At 36.4% G+C, this 15,008-nt stretch overlaps 1 protein-coding gene and 1 long non-coding RNA gene across 4 annotated transcripts in view; one reads left to right on the top strand and one right to left on the bottom strand.

The window, feature by feature from the left end:
• The first annotated feature begins 3,135 nt into the window (after positions 1–3,135).
• Positions 3,136–13,002, top strand: LOC132112525 (uncharacterized). Of its 2 annotated transcripts, none has more exons than XR_009424977.1 (3): positions 3,136–3,173; positions 12,498–12,758; positions 12,866–13,002. It is a non-coding gene; the product is annotated as an uncharacterized LOC132112525 (long non-coding RNA). The 2 variants fall into 2 exon arrangements; XR_009424975.1 differs by having other exon boundaries at positions 3,141–3,173; positions 12,375–12,758.
• Positions 3,306–15,008, bottom strand: part of LOC132112524 (protein Smaug homolog 1-like) — a 46,403-nt gene continuing 34,700 nt past the window's right edge. Inside the window, exons 10-13 of one of the 2 annotated variants that reach the window (XM_059520043.1) lie at positions 12,848–13,043; positions 10,969–11,095; positions 8,631–8,714; positions 3,306–6,043 (exon numbers count right to left, since the gene is read on the bottom strand). In XM_059520043.1, the coding sequence (XP_059376026.1) occupies positions 6,015–6,043; positions 8,631–8,714; positions 10,969–11,095; positions 12,848–13,043 (436 nt within the window). In that variant the 3' untranslated portion in view covers positions 3,306–6,014. Of the gene's footprint in view, positions 6,044–8,630; positions 8,715–10,968; positions 11,096–12,847; positions 13,047–15,008 lie in introns of both variants that reach the window. The other variant, XM_059520042.1, reaches the window with a different exon arrangement.

Below are 15,008 nucleotides of genomic sequence, written 5' to 3'. Positions count from 1 at the left end.
AACCTGAAGGGGAACGCTGTAAAAAATAAATATATGTATATGAGTATATATATATATGTGTGTGTGTGTATATATATATATATATATATATATATATATTTATATATATATAGCCTACACGCACACATAATTATACACACATAATTTATTGCAAGGACAAAAACAACAATCCTTCAAATATTTTCATTTTTGTTAAGCGAAAAAAAAAAGAAAAAAGCAATGTAGGTTTAAAACAACATTAGTGTGAGTAAATGATAACTGAATTTGCATTTCGGGGAACTGTCCCTTTAAGTGTTATTTGAGCTCATTATTGACTGTATTTATGTGTTTTGTGCAACACTATTATTTTCTGTTTCAAATCAGCCGTTGAGTCTGCTGTGTTGGATGTTCTGTGATGAAGTAATAACCAGCTCCAGCGTTCTGAATGTCCTGTCTGTATTGCCATTGATGTCGTTTACTCTTTTATTGGTTAGAGAAAAAGGACCAAAGGTGCAGTCGAGGTCAGCTTAGTATCTGATTTTGCACATTGTGGGATTCACTTACTGTATGAAGAATACAGAACATGGCTGTACTGATAAATGTGAGCTTTATAATTAAAACAGGATTAAAAAAGATTGAACCCAACTAAAAGATATTTTAAGATTTAGTAGATCATATTTTGTACTTTTCTTCTGACGCTTGTTTACCTGTGCTTGGGTATGTGCTTTTGAGTTACAATTTAAACTACATATGTATCAGGGTAGGTAGAAAAATATATTAACCTCAGAAACATTGTATTGCCTGTGTAGTGACTTTTTTTATTATTATTATTATTATGAAACCTTGTTTGAGTTATGTTCTGCATTCATGAGTTCAGATGAAACTGAGCCAGACAGTATCGGAGATGTTCAATGTCACATTCATATCATATCTGTGGATTCATTATGAAAATGAGCACTTGATATTGAGGACTGAGTGTTATTCATGTGGCCTTCTTTAACCAAAAGACTCAAAGAGCCTTTCAAATACTTTACTATTGATGTTCATCATTATTTTCAGCTTAAAATAAAAAAAAATATTGTGTAAAATATATAATGTTCTGATCATTTTTTTTTAACTTTTTTTTTTATTTTTTTTATGTATTTTTGTTGAGGGGTAAGGGTGGATCACACAAATGTCATATTTTACCCTAAATTCCCAAGAAAAACAAGACCGTTGAAGGACATCACCCTCACAAATTCACATTGTAATGTTTAAAAAATCTCATTCTCTTTATTGTAAGACACTAGTAAAAATGTTTGTTTTACAATTTAACCATTTAAAAATGTACATCTTGTGAAATTACTCCATAATAAATAAATGTGGAAAAAAATGGCTAATTTCCTTTAGATTTCAATACTGTACCTCAATCTTTTCTTTAACCGTGAAAGTAGTTTAGTCAGGCAGCACGAACCCGATTAGTTATTTTTGTACCAGCGTATTTTCATGGTATTTTCATTCCTACTTTTTAATTATCTTTATTTCAATTTCACAAAAAAATCACATTCTAATTTCTTCCCATATTTTGAACAACACTGCCCATCTGTGCGACACTTTCACTGGCTCATCATAAATGAGTTTATAAAACGGTGAGTCGATAGTGACTCAGCATTTTTCCGTTTTTATTTTCCAGAGTAAGCCCCGCCTCTTGGCAATACAAATCTGTCTCGAGCTCTCTGATTGGTTGAAACCAAGAGGAGGCAGTACTACATTCCTCACAGACTCATGTGGTTAATAGTTTCTCTAATCACCAAATATTTGAGAAAGGCTTCCACCATACCATTCAACAACTGCTTTGAAATGAGAAAAACACATTGCATCCTTTTCAAAAGTTACTTTTTAATACTTTTTGTCTGTGGTCATTACAAAGATGTCAAGCATTTAACACAGACCCAACGAAACAGACAAAAACACATTCAGTTGGCGGACATAACATCACAGACACACAAACAGTACTATAATCTCCCATTAAAGTACAAACACACACTCACATGGCCACGAAACAAAGAGGGAAAGAGATTACAGAATCCCTCTCTTTATTGTCTAAAGTCATGTTTATTTCATTAAAGATGTTTAAAACCTGCGCTTAAGATGAGCAGAGAGACGTGAACGAGCTGTGACGTCACAGGTAACAACCTCTGATGAAACCATCATGTTATGATGCAACTAAGAAAGTATATGTACAAAAATTACAAGACGATCCGGTTTCTTGCACACATACAAACAAAAAATATATACACATCTCTGTGTTGTACAGACAGATATAATCATAACTTCATAACAGCACTGAAGTACCTAAAGCATACAGATCCCCATGAACTACCAGCAAACGCTTCACAATCAGCTCGTATGGAATTTGTATGACTTGAAGTTTCGACCATCAATGCGTCTTACTTATCTCTATATTTTAGAGCCATATAAAATCATTTACATTTGTGTTAAATGTCTGAATACAATACAATACAACAACAACAAAAAAAGGCACTGCCATTTGTTATTCAAGATATGACTTCCCAGCCTCTTGCATGCATCTCTAAAATATAAATTACCTTTTTTTTCTCCGTGTTTTTATTTATTTATTTTTCGCGGTTTTTATTTGGTTTTATCGTTTCATAAACATAAGATTCTTTTAAAATATATATTTTGTATATGTATATGTACGTCAGCCTGCAGTCAATACAGGACATCGGCTCTTGAAAAAAAAAAGAAAAAAAAAAAAAAATCACAGAGCGTAGTAAAGCAAGACCCTTCAGAATAGAAGGGAAAAAAACAAATAAAAATAAAAGAAAATCGATCAGCATCAGAGTTCCGATATGCTGACGAGCAAAACCTTTTACAAAAAAAAAAAAAATGCAACAACAACAAAAATATTGTCGACGTTAAAACGTTAGTTTATTTTTATTTTTCGGAATACCAAGGCAGCATGTAAATGTTAACATTGTTACAGCATTGTAATTTTGCTGCAGGTTTGCAGTCAAGCGCATTTGGAAATAACACGCAATAAATACAGCTGAACACACGTCATTCTTCGATATCCAATCACAAGCGAGAAGCATTCTTCGAAAAAGAACTACGCAATGACGCTACGCCGTAAGTATTTGGCATTAAACACCATAAAGCTGAGGTGAAAAACAGAGTAACAGCGAAATCTCAAAGTGAGAGAGAGAGAGAGTGTGAGAGAGAGAGAGAGAGAGAGAGGGAGAGGGAGAGAGAGAGGGAGAGGGAGAGAGAGAGGGAGAGGGAGAGGGAGAGGGAGAGGGAGAGGGAGAGGGAGAGGGAGAGAGAGAGAGAGAGAGAGGGAGAGGGAGAGGGAGAGGGAGAGAGAGAGAGAACTGGCTGTTTACAACGTGTAACAAAAAAAAATTATCTTAAAATTTAAAATACACAATCCGGGCAAAGTTTGCAAAATATAAGCATTTATAGATACAAGAAAGAAAGGAAACAGCAACATAAAGAAAAAAAAACTGATATGTCTTTTGACTACCAGGTATGTTTTTCTTTTTTTGTTAGATAACAAAGAATGCAAATTGGGAAAACAAAACGTCAAAAAAATAACTAGGTTGTTATTTGAGATGTACTTATGGTTACCAGCCATAGCAAAAAGTTAATACACAAGGTATCTTAAATAATACATCTAATGAATACAATAACCTCTGCATCAATAATAGAAAAGAATAAATAATCATTTGAATCTGCTAATTGTTTTCAAATGGCAGTGACGAGTGGCTTAATACACACAAATAATGCACCTCTAGAAACAAGATGCACAAGATGCCACATGATGGTTTGCTAACATGCATGTAAAACACCGGCTACCATTCTGTTTAAGGCATTTCATGCACTTTAAAAGCACTAGTTTGGAGGCATCAAGTCGCTTATGAAGCCGACACACTGCATAGTCAACATTCTGTCTTTTAGGCAGCTTTGAACCGCGTCGGTCACCACTCAACGGAAAGTGCCTCTTTACTGTCCGTTTAATCATGACTGGTTTCTTTGGATGAGCCAAAAAGCAAAAAACACTTGAGGTGTGGGAAGGTGCGTCAAGTTGTAGGCCGGCGAATACAGGAACTGTGGGAGATTTGGAGGAGAGGGCGGAGTTTGTTAGTCCAGTTCCTCTTTCTGGGACCCCCAGTTCCCCCTCAGCCCTATGATTCACACCCTGTTGCTGATGAAGAGTCTATTGCACGTTATTGCAAATTCACTTTTGATGGTTTCAGCAAGGATTCACAGCACCAAGGGCATGGAAAGCAAAGCTATTATAGGAAAAACTCGAAATAAGATACATTAACAATCACTGAACACCCTCATCAAGGGACTTTAATGTCCTGGATGTCCTGGATTAAAACAATTAAAGCAATTAACAATAAAAAAACAACAACTTTCAGACCCTTCCCATGCAGAAAATCAGATCTTTCACTTTCAGATCTTTTTCACTAAAAGCTAATTTCTTATTGTAAACGTTCTACTTTTTATACCTGGCATGATTAACTAATGGCTGATATTAAGACAATACTGTATGAATAAAAAAAGACCCTAGCCCCATTTATTGGTAACTATTGCACAGTGTCACCACATGATGGCGCTCTGTACTAGAAACGGATGCATTAGTGTTTTTTCCTCATGTGACAAACTGTATATTTCTCCCTGTTGCTCCAACAGTCTACTGACACAGTACTGTGTACCACACATTTGATATCCCAAATACACAGAAACCAGCTGAAAACATCCATACGACACCTGTAATTGTCCCAAAATTGCTAAACCATCCATTTACGGCGGTGCATTTACGGATTTAAAAAAATGAAATGCATAAAAAATAATTTTTGTATCTGAACGGACGTCATTCATGAAGTTTTGCATGTCTCCCAAGCATGTTTATCCTTTCAGACACTAATAAAAGGTCTGTTTAACACATTTGACCATGTTTAGCACATTTTCCACTAAAAATAGTTTATATATATATATATATGTTTTATTTCAATTTTATTTAAATATATTTTTAACATTTTATTTATATTTTAATTTATTAAAATATAAATCAAATATAAAAAAATGACATTCAAATAAAGAAATAACTATATATTTATCTGCATATTCTGTCTGGATCTGCGCAGCTCACCTCTGACCTCCATATTCACCTGCTCCTCTTCAACCTTTCCATCTACTTGGATTCGCTGGCATTTCTCCTGTATTCCACTTCTCTGACCTCCTGATCTCCCTCGACTGTTCCTTACGTCAGAATCCATGTACGGCATTCCTCGCTCCATCTACAGACCCTTCCACTGACATCACTTCCTGTTTCCTTTCCCATGTCTGCTCTCACATTCCCTCTCTTTCTTCTGAGTACCATCCGTAGCTCTGACTTTAGCATCATTGTAGTGTTGTAAATCAGCTTTCCTACTGGCACAAGTAAAAACTAGAACAACAAAACAGTAAATACAAACACAATTGTAAACTACGAAGCCATTTAGGAACCTAAAGCTGTACACCGTCCTCAAATCACTCGCACCTGAAAAAAACGACTTCTGATTTCGTTGACAGTATGACGTGTAAACATGCTATAACATAATATTTTTAGCATCTACACAGAGACACAGAAATCGAATCTGCAACTATGTCTTGATCTGGTTTCGTCTGCTGGCTGGTTTTTTTTTTTTTGTGACATCCCAGAGTTGTCTGCGCTGCAGTACGGACCCCCTCTAATGGCCTGTCGACACGTAGACCCTTTGTGGCGTTCTTCTAAGGAAGTGTTGAAGATGTGATTTTCTCCCTAACTCGAATGTAAACACGCTGAAGTAGTCATGGTGACAGAACTTGCTTGTGTTAAGCCTTTCAGAAAATGGTGAATGGCACTGTGTAGACCACGCCCCACCTCTCCTATTGGCTATTTGGCATTGGTAGGTGAGCAGTTGGAGGGGAGGGGGGTGTTATAGGCAGAAGGCCTCATGACCTTTCACCCTGCTGCCAGGAATCCCTGTGCTCCCTCTTTTCTTCTCTCAGATGGTTGAAGTTCGATCAACACCATCTATGGAAACAAATGACATTGTGACATTGACACAATCAAGAGCAACTCTGGAACACTTCTGGAACCTTTTACCCAAAAATGAACATTGTCATCTATTCTTTCACATGCACACCACTGTCAAACGTTTGGTTGGGTAAAATTTGAATGTTTTTTTAAAGCCTCTTATGCTGACCAAGGCTGGATTTATTGGATAAAAAATAGAACAGTAATATTGTGAAACTATTTTTGTGTGTACGGTTTAAGAAAACTCTTCTTCTTTAAAATATTTTAAAATGTAGTTTATTCCTGTGATATCAAAGCTGAATTTTCAGCATCATTACTCTTCAGTGTCACACGATCCTTCAGAAATCATTCTAATATGGTGATTTTGTAATAAGCATTTCTTATTATTAGCAATGTTGAAAACTATGGAAGCCCGTTTCCGCCACTGATCAAAAAAATGTAAAAAATATTGCGACTACTCACAATTTCCATTTTTTGTTTTGAGTTTATATCATGTAATTCTGAAGTCAGAATTGTGTGATACAAATGACCAATTATGAATTTTTTTTCTCTGAATTGCAAGTTTATTGGATTTCACAATTGTGAAATATAAACTCGCAATTCTGAAAACAATCTTTTTGTATCCTTAGAATTGGACTTTATTTCTCGCCATTGCGAGTTTATAATCACGCAATTCTGAGAAAAAAAGTCAGAATTGTGAGATAAAAGGTCACAATAACCTTTTTTATTCAGTGGTGGAAACGGGCTTCCATAGAGAACATATAAGTCACTTTTTATCAATTTAAAGCACCCTTGCTGAACAAATGTATTCATTTCTTTAAAAAATACATACTGAGCTGAAAACTTTGAACGGTACTGTAACTTTACAATATTTAAAATATTAAAATGAAAATATCAAACAATTATCCCATATAATAATAAACATTTTTTTTTTTACTTACTAGAAAATATTAAGCACTTAATGCATCCTTGAATAGAAGTATTCATTAAATAAAAGTATTAATTTCTTTCAAAACAAACCAACATTTTCTGACCCTAAACTTTTGAATGGCAGTGTAACTTATATAACTTATCACACAGAACTTCTGGGAAGCCTCTGAGTGACTCAAGAAAACTCAATGAATCGTTTTTTTTTTTTTTTTTTGCTTCTGGTTCATTTAAAATTAATTGGACTTCCCGACCGTACATTTTCACAGAGCAAGCTGTCTCATTTTGCGTAATGAGGGCACACAAAACTCCCAGGCAGGCTGCTGACCAGAAGAGGTGGAGGTCCTGAGGGGGAAAGTATAGGGTACTCTGCCACAAGAACACTACAGGCTCTGTTGGCAGCTGTGGAGCGAGCGGGGCATTCCTGAGCTCACCGCAGAGCTGCCCACTGCTTCTGCCCGTCTGCCTGACTCAGCCTGTCTGCCTGCCTCTCTCCTGTCTGTCTGCCTGCACTCCCCCAACACAAAGCTGTGCTTGTCCAGCACCGAGCCCACTGCACTGAAAGCCTCTGTGTGTCAGCCCTGAAAGAAAAAACATTCTTTATGCAAAGAAAAACCTCCACTTCACATGGGAATGCTCACTGCATTGATCCCGCGACGATACAAAGTAACGCTCCTTTCTGTCTGAAACTGAGTCACAATATTTTCTCTTTTGAAGATTGTTGTGTCTGAAGCGTTGTCTAAATCTCCCACCAAAGAAACACCACAAAAAGTTCAATAAAAATGTTTTGGAGAAGAAAACATTGAACATTTTCAAAGGAAAACAAAGAAAGCCTTTTGAAGTCCTAACAGACACTGTCCTGTGGGGGGTTTCATGATCCTGCCATGGTCAGCATAGATCCAAACCATTTCCTCAAATTCCCTTCTCATGGATTGGGAATAAAATCAGAGGATTTTGCCACACAGATTGATAAACAAACATTATTCAGTCATTAAAACATCCTTATTTTTCAGCTCGTACCAAAAGACGAGTACAGAGTATTCAGATATTAAAACATGAATATATCATCTGAGAGGCTGCTTAAATGCTAAACAAGTAGTTTGTTTTCAGCGATGGACGTTAATATCTTTAAAAAATTTTTTTAAATACGTTTTTTCATGCTTACCAAGGGTGCATTTATTTGATAAAAAACAATACCGTAAAACAGTAATATGTGAAATATTAGATTAAAACAACTGTGGTTTGTTGTTATTATAGGAATTATTAAAATGCTATTTATTCCTGTGAAGGCAAAGCTGAATTCTCAGCATCATTACTCCAGTCACATGATCCTTCAGAAATCATTCTAAAATGCTATTTGGTGCTCAAGAAACATTTCTTCTTATTATCAATGTTTAAGAAAGTTGTGCTGCTTAGTATTTTTGTGGAAAATGGGATGTGATTCTTTGATAAACTGAAAAGTTCAAAACACTTTAAATAGAAAGTGCAATAAATGTCTTTACTGTTACTTTTGACCAATTTAACGCATCCTTCCTGAATAGAAGTATTCGTCTCCATAAAAAAAATTAATAAAAATAAGTTGATGTAATTTTCATTTTTGGGTGAACTAATCCTTTAAGTACAGTATTTATAACTTGAGCAAGAAGTGGACATGTACCTCCCAGAGCGTGTTCAGTCATGCTGAGACACAGAGACTCCAATCGGTTATTGATGTCAGGCTCAGTCACAGGTACCTGTAAATCTGCAAAATGACAAACAAACTGAGTCAACTTCAACAAGTTATGACAATGCACAACACATAACAAGCCAAGTGAGGGCAACATGACACTGACTGATGTCTTGATATACCAAACATGGAAAGAAAGTGGTTTTTGAAAGAAACAGTAGATAACAACAGCAAATCTGTAAACGGGAACAGCACAAAATGCAGGCCAGATTTGAACCTGATCTTTTTTTATCAGATAGTTATAATAAAATTGGCTTAAACTTGGCTTAAACTTTACTCCCGTTCAGATCATCCAAAATGTAGATGAGTTTGTTTCTTCATGGGAAGAGATTTGGAGAAATGTAGCAGAACATCACTTGGTCACCAGTGGATACTCTGCAGTGAATGGGTGCCGTCAGATTGAGAGTCTAAACGGCTGATAAGAACATCACAATAAACCACAAGTAATTCACACCACCCCAGCACATCAATTCATGTCTTGTGAAGCTAAAGCTGTGTGTGGGTAAAAAACAAGTCCACCATTAAGACCTTTTTTTGATGGCACCCATTCACAGCAGAGGATCCACTGGTGATGTAATGCAAAATTTCTTCTTTTTAGAAGAAAACAAACAAATGCATCTTCATCTTGGATGCCCTAAAATAAATGGATTTTTCTGGTGACTATTCCTTTAAATGAAGCATTCCCTTGGAGCAATCAGGGCCAAGAGTTTTGTTCAGAAGCTAAATGGATACAGATCACCCTTGCTTGGTTTAAACCATTAACCTTAAAAGCTATAGCCCAGACATTATACATTTAATTTCATTCTCTTTTGACCAGTAACACACTCAGAAGTTGACCAGCAAGAGAAGGCAGCAAACAAAGATGCATTTCAAACCTCTCAGAGGTCTCATTCACATCTTAGACACCATTGATCACTAGTTCAACATTGCAACCTCAATTTTCAAAATTCACAGTAATTATGCTTGCAAATTGCACTGAACTGATTGTGAACTGATCGTGTTCATAGTTCCCTCAATAGTACACTGGTCTACAGTGTAAGCTCTGTTCTAAAGAGAAGCTTCAGTCTCAGTGGGGCAGAGTCGGACTGCTCAGGGCTCCTGCAGCGCTGCTTGGGCTGGGCCGGCCCTTACTGTGCTCGTCTTTAGCTGAGTCAACAACAAACAGGCCTTTGAAAATCCCTTGTGGGAAGGAAGAGCTGAGTTGGGCAACCACTGGCTGGACGGAACAGACAACCTGCTATTTTAAAGCAGCAGATCCTGTAAGGTCCGTTCAAGTCTCTCTCTCACAGTGCTCTCTCTTTGTTGCCTTTGAATTAATTTAGGCGTTAATGTGAACACATTCGGATGGGCGGCAATGAGAACACAAGGGGGAATGAGTCGGAGAGAGAAAGTGGCAGGCATGCTGCACAAAGAAAGTCATTGTAACATGCAACCTAACACACAAAAACACTGTACACTCTCGTGCACAGCATTTCTTTCTCCTCCGAAGGGGTCGAGTATTTCGGTAAATCCATGAGAATGGAGCAAACTAAAGGAAGTGAGTTTCAGGAGAGAGAGGAACATCTGTGTGTGCTGAATGTGTGTCAGTGGAGCACGCAGCACAGAGAAGCCGGAAAAGATTTGCTTTAAATGTGTGACACTCTTTCAAGTCTGACCACTAAGAAATTTTCTTTTTTTTGGACAAAAGTCATTTTTATGGTTCTGTAGTTTCTTATTTAACCAAGGAAATATATTTATAATCAGGGTATCAGAATGTCAAATGAAATTAGAAATGCACAAAAATCAGGAAAAGCTGTCCTCACGCTTCAGATATACATACCACAAAGGTTTATCAAAAATATATATTTTATTATTATTAATACTATTATATGGATATTATATATTAATAAAAAAAGAATAATATATATATATACACACACACACACAATACTGTCAACAACAACAAAATATATATATATATCTTATTATATATATATATATAATTTTATTTTTTTTATATAAAGTTTTTTAGTTTTTTTTCTAAGATGGTTTAAAGGGAAATATGTTTTTATATGGAGGTTATTACAAAAGTTAATTTTAGGAAAAATGTACATGCACAGCAATATATAAATGAATAAATAAACTCTGTCTGATTAAAGAGACAAAGTTTTTTTCAAAATGTTAATAATGTTAGTAATCTGGGGGGTTTTGTGTCAGAGATGATGGTATGCTTTGCCTGAGCAGACTGTGAGTTAAACATGATCAGTGTGTTTGAGTTCTGGTCTCTTACCGGTTTGCTGGAACATGGCCATGGTGTGTGGGTTGGTGTGGACGGGTAGCGATCGGGTCCTCTGAACTGAGCTGTGAGTGCGGCTGGGCATGCTGTTACTGCCCCCTGGATTGGCAAACCACAAACCCTACCACAAAACACACGTCAGCCAAATTACAATCACATCATACTACAATCTGTGCTCATGTTCATTAAACTAATGGATTATACATGTAAAACAGTTTCACCTGATTAAGAAGCCTTTTATTGTTCTAAACATCAAATGACTAGTAATTAAAACAAATCCTTTCTTATTCATTCAGTATTAAACATGACTTTTCTTCTATAAAATACTTCATTATATAAATTAATCTAACAAAAAACATATCCTTGTCATTTCACCATAATAACATTTTATATATACAGTACAGACCAAAAGTTTGGACACACCTTCTCATTCAAAGAGTTTTCTTTATTTTCATGACTATGAAAATTGTAGAGTCACACTGAAGGCATCAAGGGCTATTTGACCAAGAAGAAGAGTGATGACCTGGCCTCCACAGTCACCGGACCTGAACCCAATCCAGATGGTTTAGGGGTGAGCTGGACCGCAGACAGAAGGCAAAAGGGCCAACAAGTGCTAAGCATCTCTCGGGGAACTCCTTCAAGACTGTTGGAAGACCATTTCAGGTGACTACCTCTTGAAGCTCATCAAGAGAATGCCAAGAGTGTGCAAAGCAGTAATCAGAGCAAAAGGTGGCTACTTTGAAGAACCTAGAATATGACATATTTTCAGTTGTTTCACACTTTTTTTTTATCTATATAATCCCATATATAATTCCACATGTGTTAATTCATAGTTTTGATGCCTTCAGTGTGAATCAACAATTTCCATAGTCATGAAAATAAAGAAAACTCTTTGAATGAGAAGGTGTGTCCAAACTTTTGATCTGTACTGTATATATATATAAATATACACACACACACACACACACACACACACACGCACTATATTTTTATATTTTATTTAATTTAAATAAAGATGTGTGTACAATGACATTGCAATCTGCCTTTTTGCATTACTGTTTTGTAATTCCCATTATTCTCATTGTAATACAACCTCTTTTTCTTCTTTTGAGTAACTGAAACTCAGCTGTGCACTTTTAAAATGCACGTAATACATACTTTTTTTCTATTATGGTAATGAGACATTTGGGACGGGGGTTATATTTTCAATTGATTTGAAAAAAAAAAATAGGGTGATGTATAACTCAGACAACTGATCATTTATTACGATTCATCCATTAATGTAGTGATCTGATGTGAATATATATGTTCTTCTAACCTGCGTATCCGACTTTCATTCAGTCTCTCTCTCACTCCCTTCATTTGACTCCCTCTCCCCCTTTCCTGGCCCTCCCGTACAGGCGAGCAGGGAAAAACAGGAAATGCCTGTGCACTGTTCTCACTGCCTCTGACTAGCTCCCTCTCTCTCACTCTCTCTTTCTTTCTCTCCTCTTCTTCTCTCCCCTCCCCTCTCCTCCCTCCAGTCACACTTTTCTCCACACATGACTCATCGGCTGTTTCGCGCACCTAACCCCACCATCCACAGACTCTGAACCAGGGAGGCAGTTGGAACTTCCTCTCATTGTAAGCGTGCCTAGAAAAATGTTTGAGCAGACACGCAAGAATGCCAGGTTATCACTGCGCTTCCAAAACCCGATCCTCAGTTGTTCCATTCAACAGTGATGGAGGATTTCTGGAATGCTGTAAATTGCCTCTAGCTCCATCCACTTCAAAAACTAGAGCTGGTAAGGGTAATAAAGTCATTTACGCTTAGGGTTGGGTGTTGTTGGAAGCCACTGTGTGGGCACTAGGGCCCGTTTGTGAAATGACAGACCTGTCTTCCCTGCTTCAGGACCGTAGGGATGCTGCTGCCACTTCGGGGAGTTGGTCCGAACAGACCGGTGGTACCCAAAAGGATGGGTCTGACACCAGGCAAACTCCGCATCTGATACTGGCGCAAGGTCCTCCGGGTGGGAATGCCGCTGCCTACGCATCCCGTGGTTGGGAGGGAGTTGGACTGACCATAACGACTGCTGAAATGAAAAAAAAAATAAAAAATACAAACAACAGACAGTGTCATGATGCCATTATTAAAAGAGAAAGCAACTTTAAAACTTGTACAAATTTGAATCAAATGTATTATTTATATATATATATATATATTAAATAAAAAAAATCTTATTTATATATTGAAATATAGTACAGTATAATATACATGGAGAATAAATTACATAACTTTTATACATAATTATTATATAGTGTGATTAATTATATACAGCGGGTAAAATAAGTATTATTCATCATTTTTCTCAGAAAATCTATTTCTAAAGGTGCTGTTGACTTGCAATTTTCACCAGATGTTGGTAACAACCCAAGTAATCCATACATGCAAAAGAAAATAAAAACAAACAAGTTCAGAAATTAAGTTCTGTGTAATAAAATGGAATGACACAGGAAAAAGTACTGAACACATGAAGAAAGGGAGGTGCAAAAAGGCATGGAAGACCATGACACAAGCTGAAATCTATCAGTAATTCGAAAGCAATCCTGGCCCTTGTGAGGGGAAATTAATATTAGCTGGATCAGTCCCAACACCTACAGTACCAGGATGAGGAAGATGACACACGGGTGGACATTTCAGCAAGACAATGATCCCAATCACAGCCAAGGAAACTCTCAATTGGTTTCAGAGAAAGAAAATAAAGCTGCTAGAATGGCTCAGCCAATCACCTTACTAGAATCCAATAGAAAATAGGAACTAAAGATCATAGAAGAGTTTATAGAAGAGACCCACGAAACTTTCAAGACTCTGTGGAAAAATGGGCCAAAATCACACCTGAGCAATGCATGTGACTAGCTCCTCCATACAGGAGGCGTCTTGAAGCTGGCATTACCAACAAAGGCTTTTGTACAGAGTATTAAAAACATTTCAGTAGTTCATTGCTTACTTCTGTTTCATTACATTTTATTACACAGAACTTTTTTTCTGAAATTATTTGTTTTGTTTTATGTGTATGTATGGATTACATGGGTTATTGCCAACATCTAGAGAAAATTTCATGTCAAAAATATTTACTAAGACAAATGATGACGTATTTAGTACTTAGTTTACCCCCTGTGTGTGTGTATGTGTATGTATACACACACATATATATAGTATACAGCCTTAATATCTATTAAAAAACTGAGAACAGACTCATGGTTTTTGGTATGATTTTGGCAGCAGTAAAAAAAAAAAACAGGAGTCTATGAAGAAGGGCATTTTTGTATTGACTTTGACAATGGGGGAATTTAAAGTTAAAAAGTTTGCGAAGAAGAACCACTGATGTAGAAGTCCATAATGCCTCATACTGAACCATAAAATAGGAGATTCTTGTTGAGTATCATATGCTCTATTTTCGGGCGGTGATGTAATCCAGTAGGGAGTGACGGCAAACCATGACTCATGGTCCTAAACACATCTGTGTGGTCTGTGGTTTTTGATCATCATTAAAGTATTAGTCCAATAAATAAAAACACAGATGGCAATAATTCTGCACTGAATCAATCAACGTATCTGACAGAGTAAACCTCAAAATGACTGTTCTGTGCTAATGTCCGTTCACAGCATGACGTAATTCGCTAAACTTAAGCAACAAACCAGGTTTTGTTGGGAAACACTGCTCTGCTAATCAGATGACAGCGGTCATAGCGAATAACTTCCACTGAATTTTACTTAATCATTTAGAAATATATGAACAATAACAGAGTCAAATGCCATTTTTACAATAGCAATTTATTTTGAAATAAAAAGGTTATCTGACTGCACATTATACAACTTAATGCACATGTAAGTACCAAATTAAATTGATGAAATACATTTTTAGCTGACTATAGAGTTATAGATTTCTGGTCTTCACAAAAATTTTGAACCAATATTGACCAATCAAAATCAAGTACTCCAGAATGTCATATAGTAATTTGAAGAATATGTTTGTTTGAGTTTTCCTAATTTC

Source organism: Carassius carassius, chromosome 32, assembly GCF_963082965.1.
Source record: "Carassius carassius chromosome 32, fCarCar2.1, whole genome shotgun sequence".
NCBI classification, from domain to species: Eukaryota; Metazoa; Chordata; class Actinopteri; order Cypriniformes; family Cyprinidae; genus Carassius; species Carassius carassius.
Note: the sequence above shows the minus strand (reverse complement) of the source record. Positions and strands in the feature narration are given on the sequence as shown.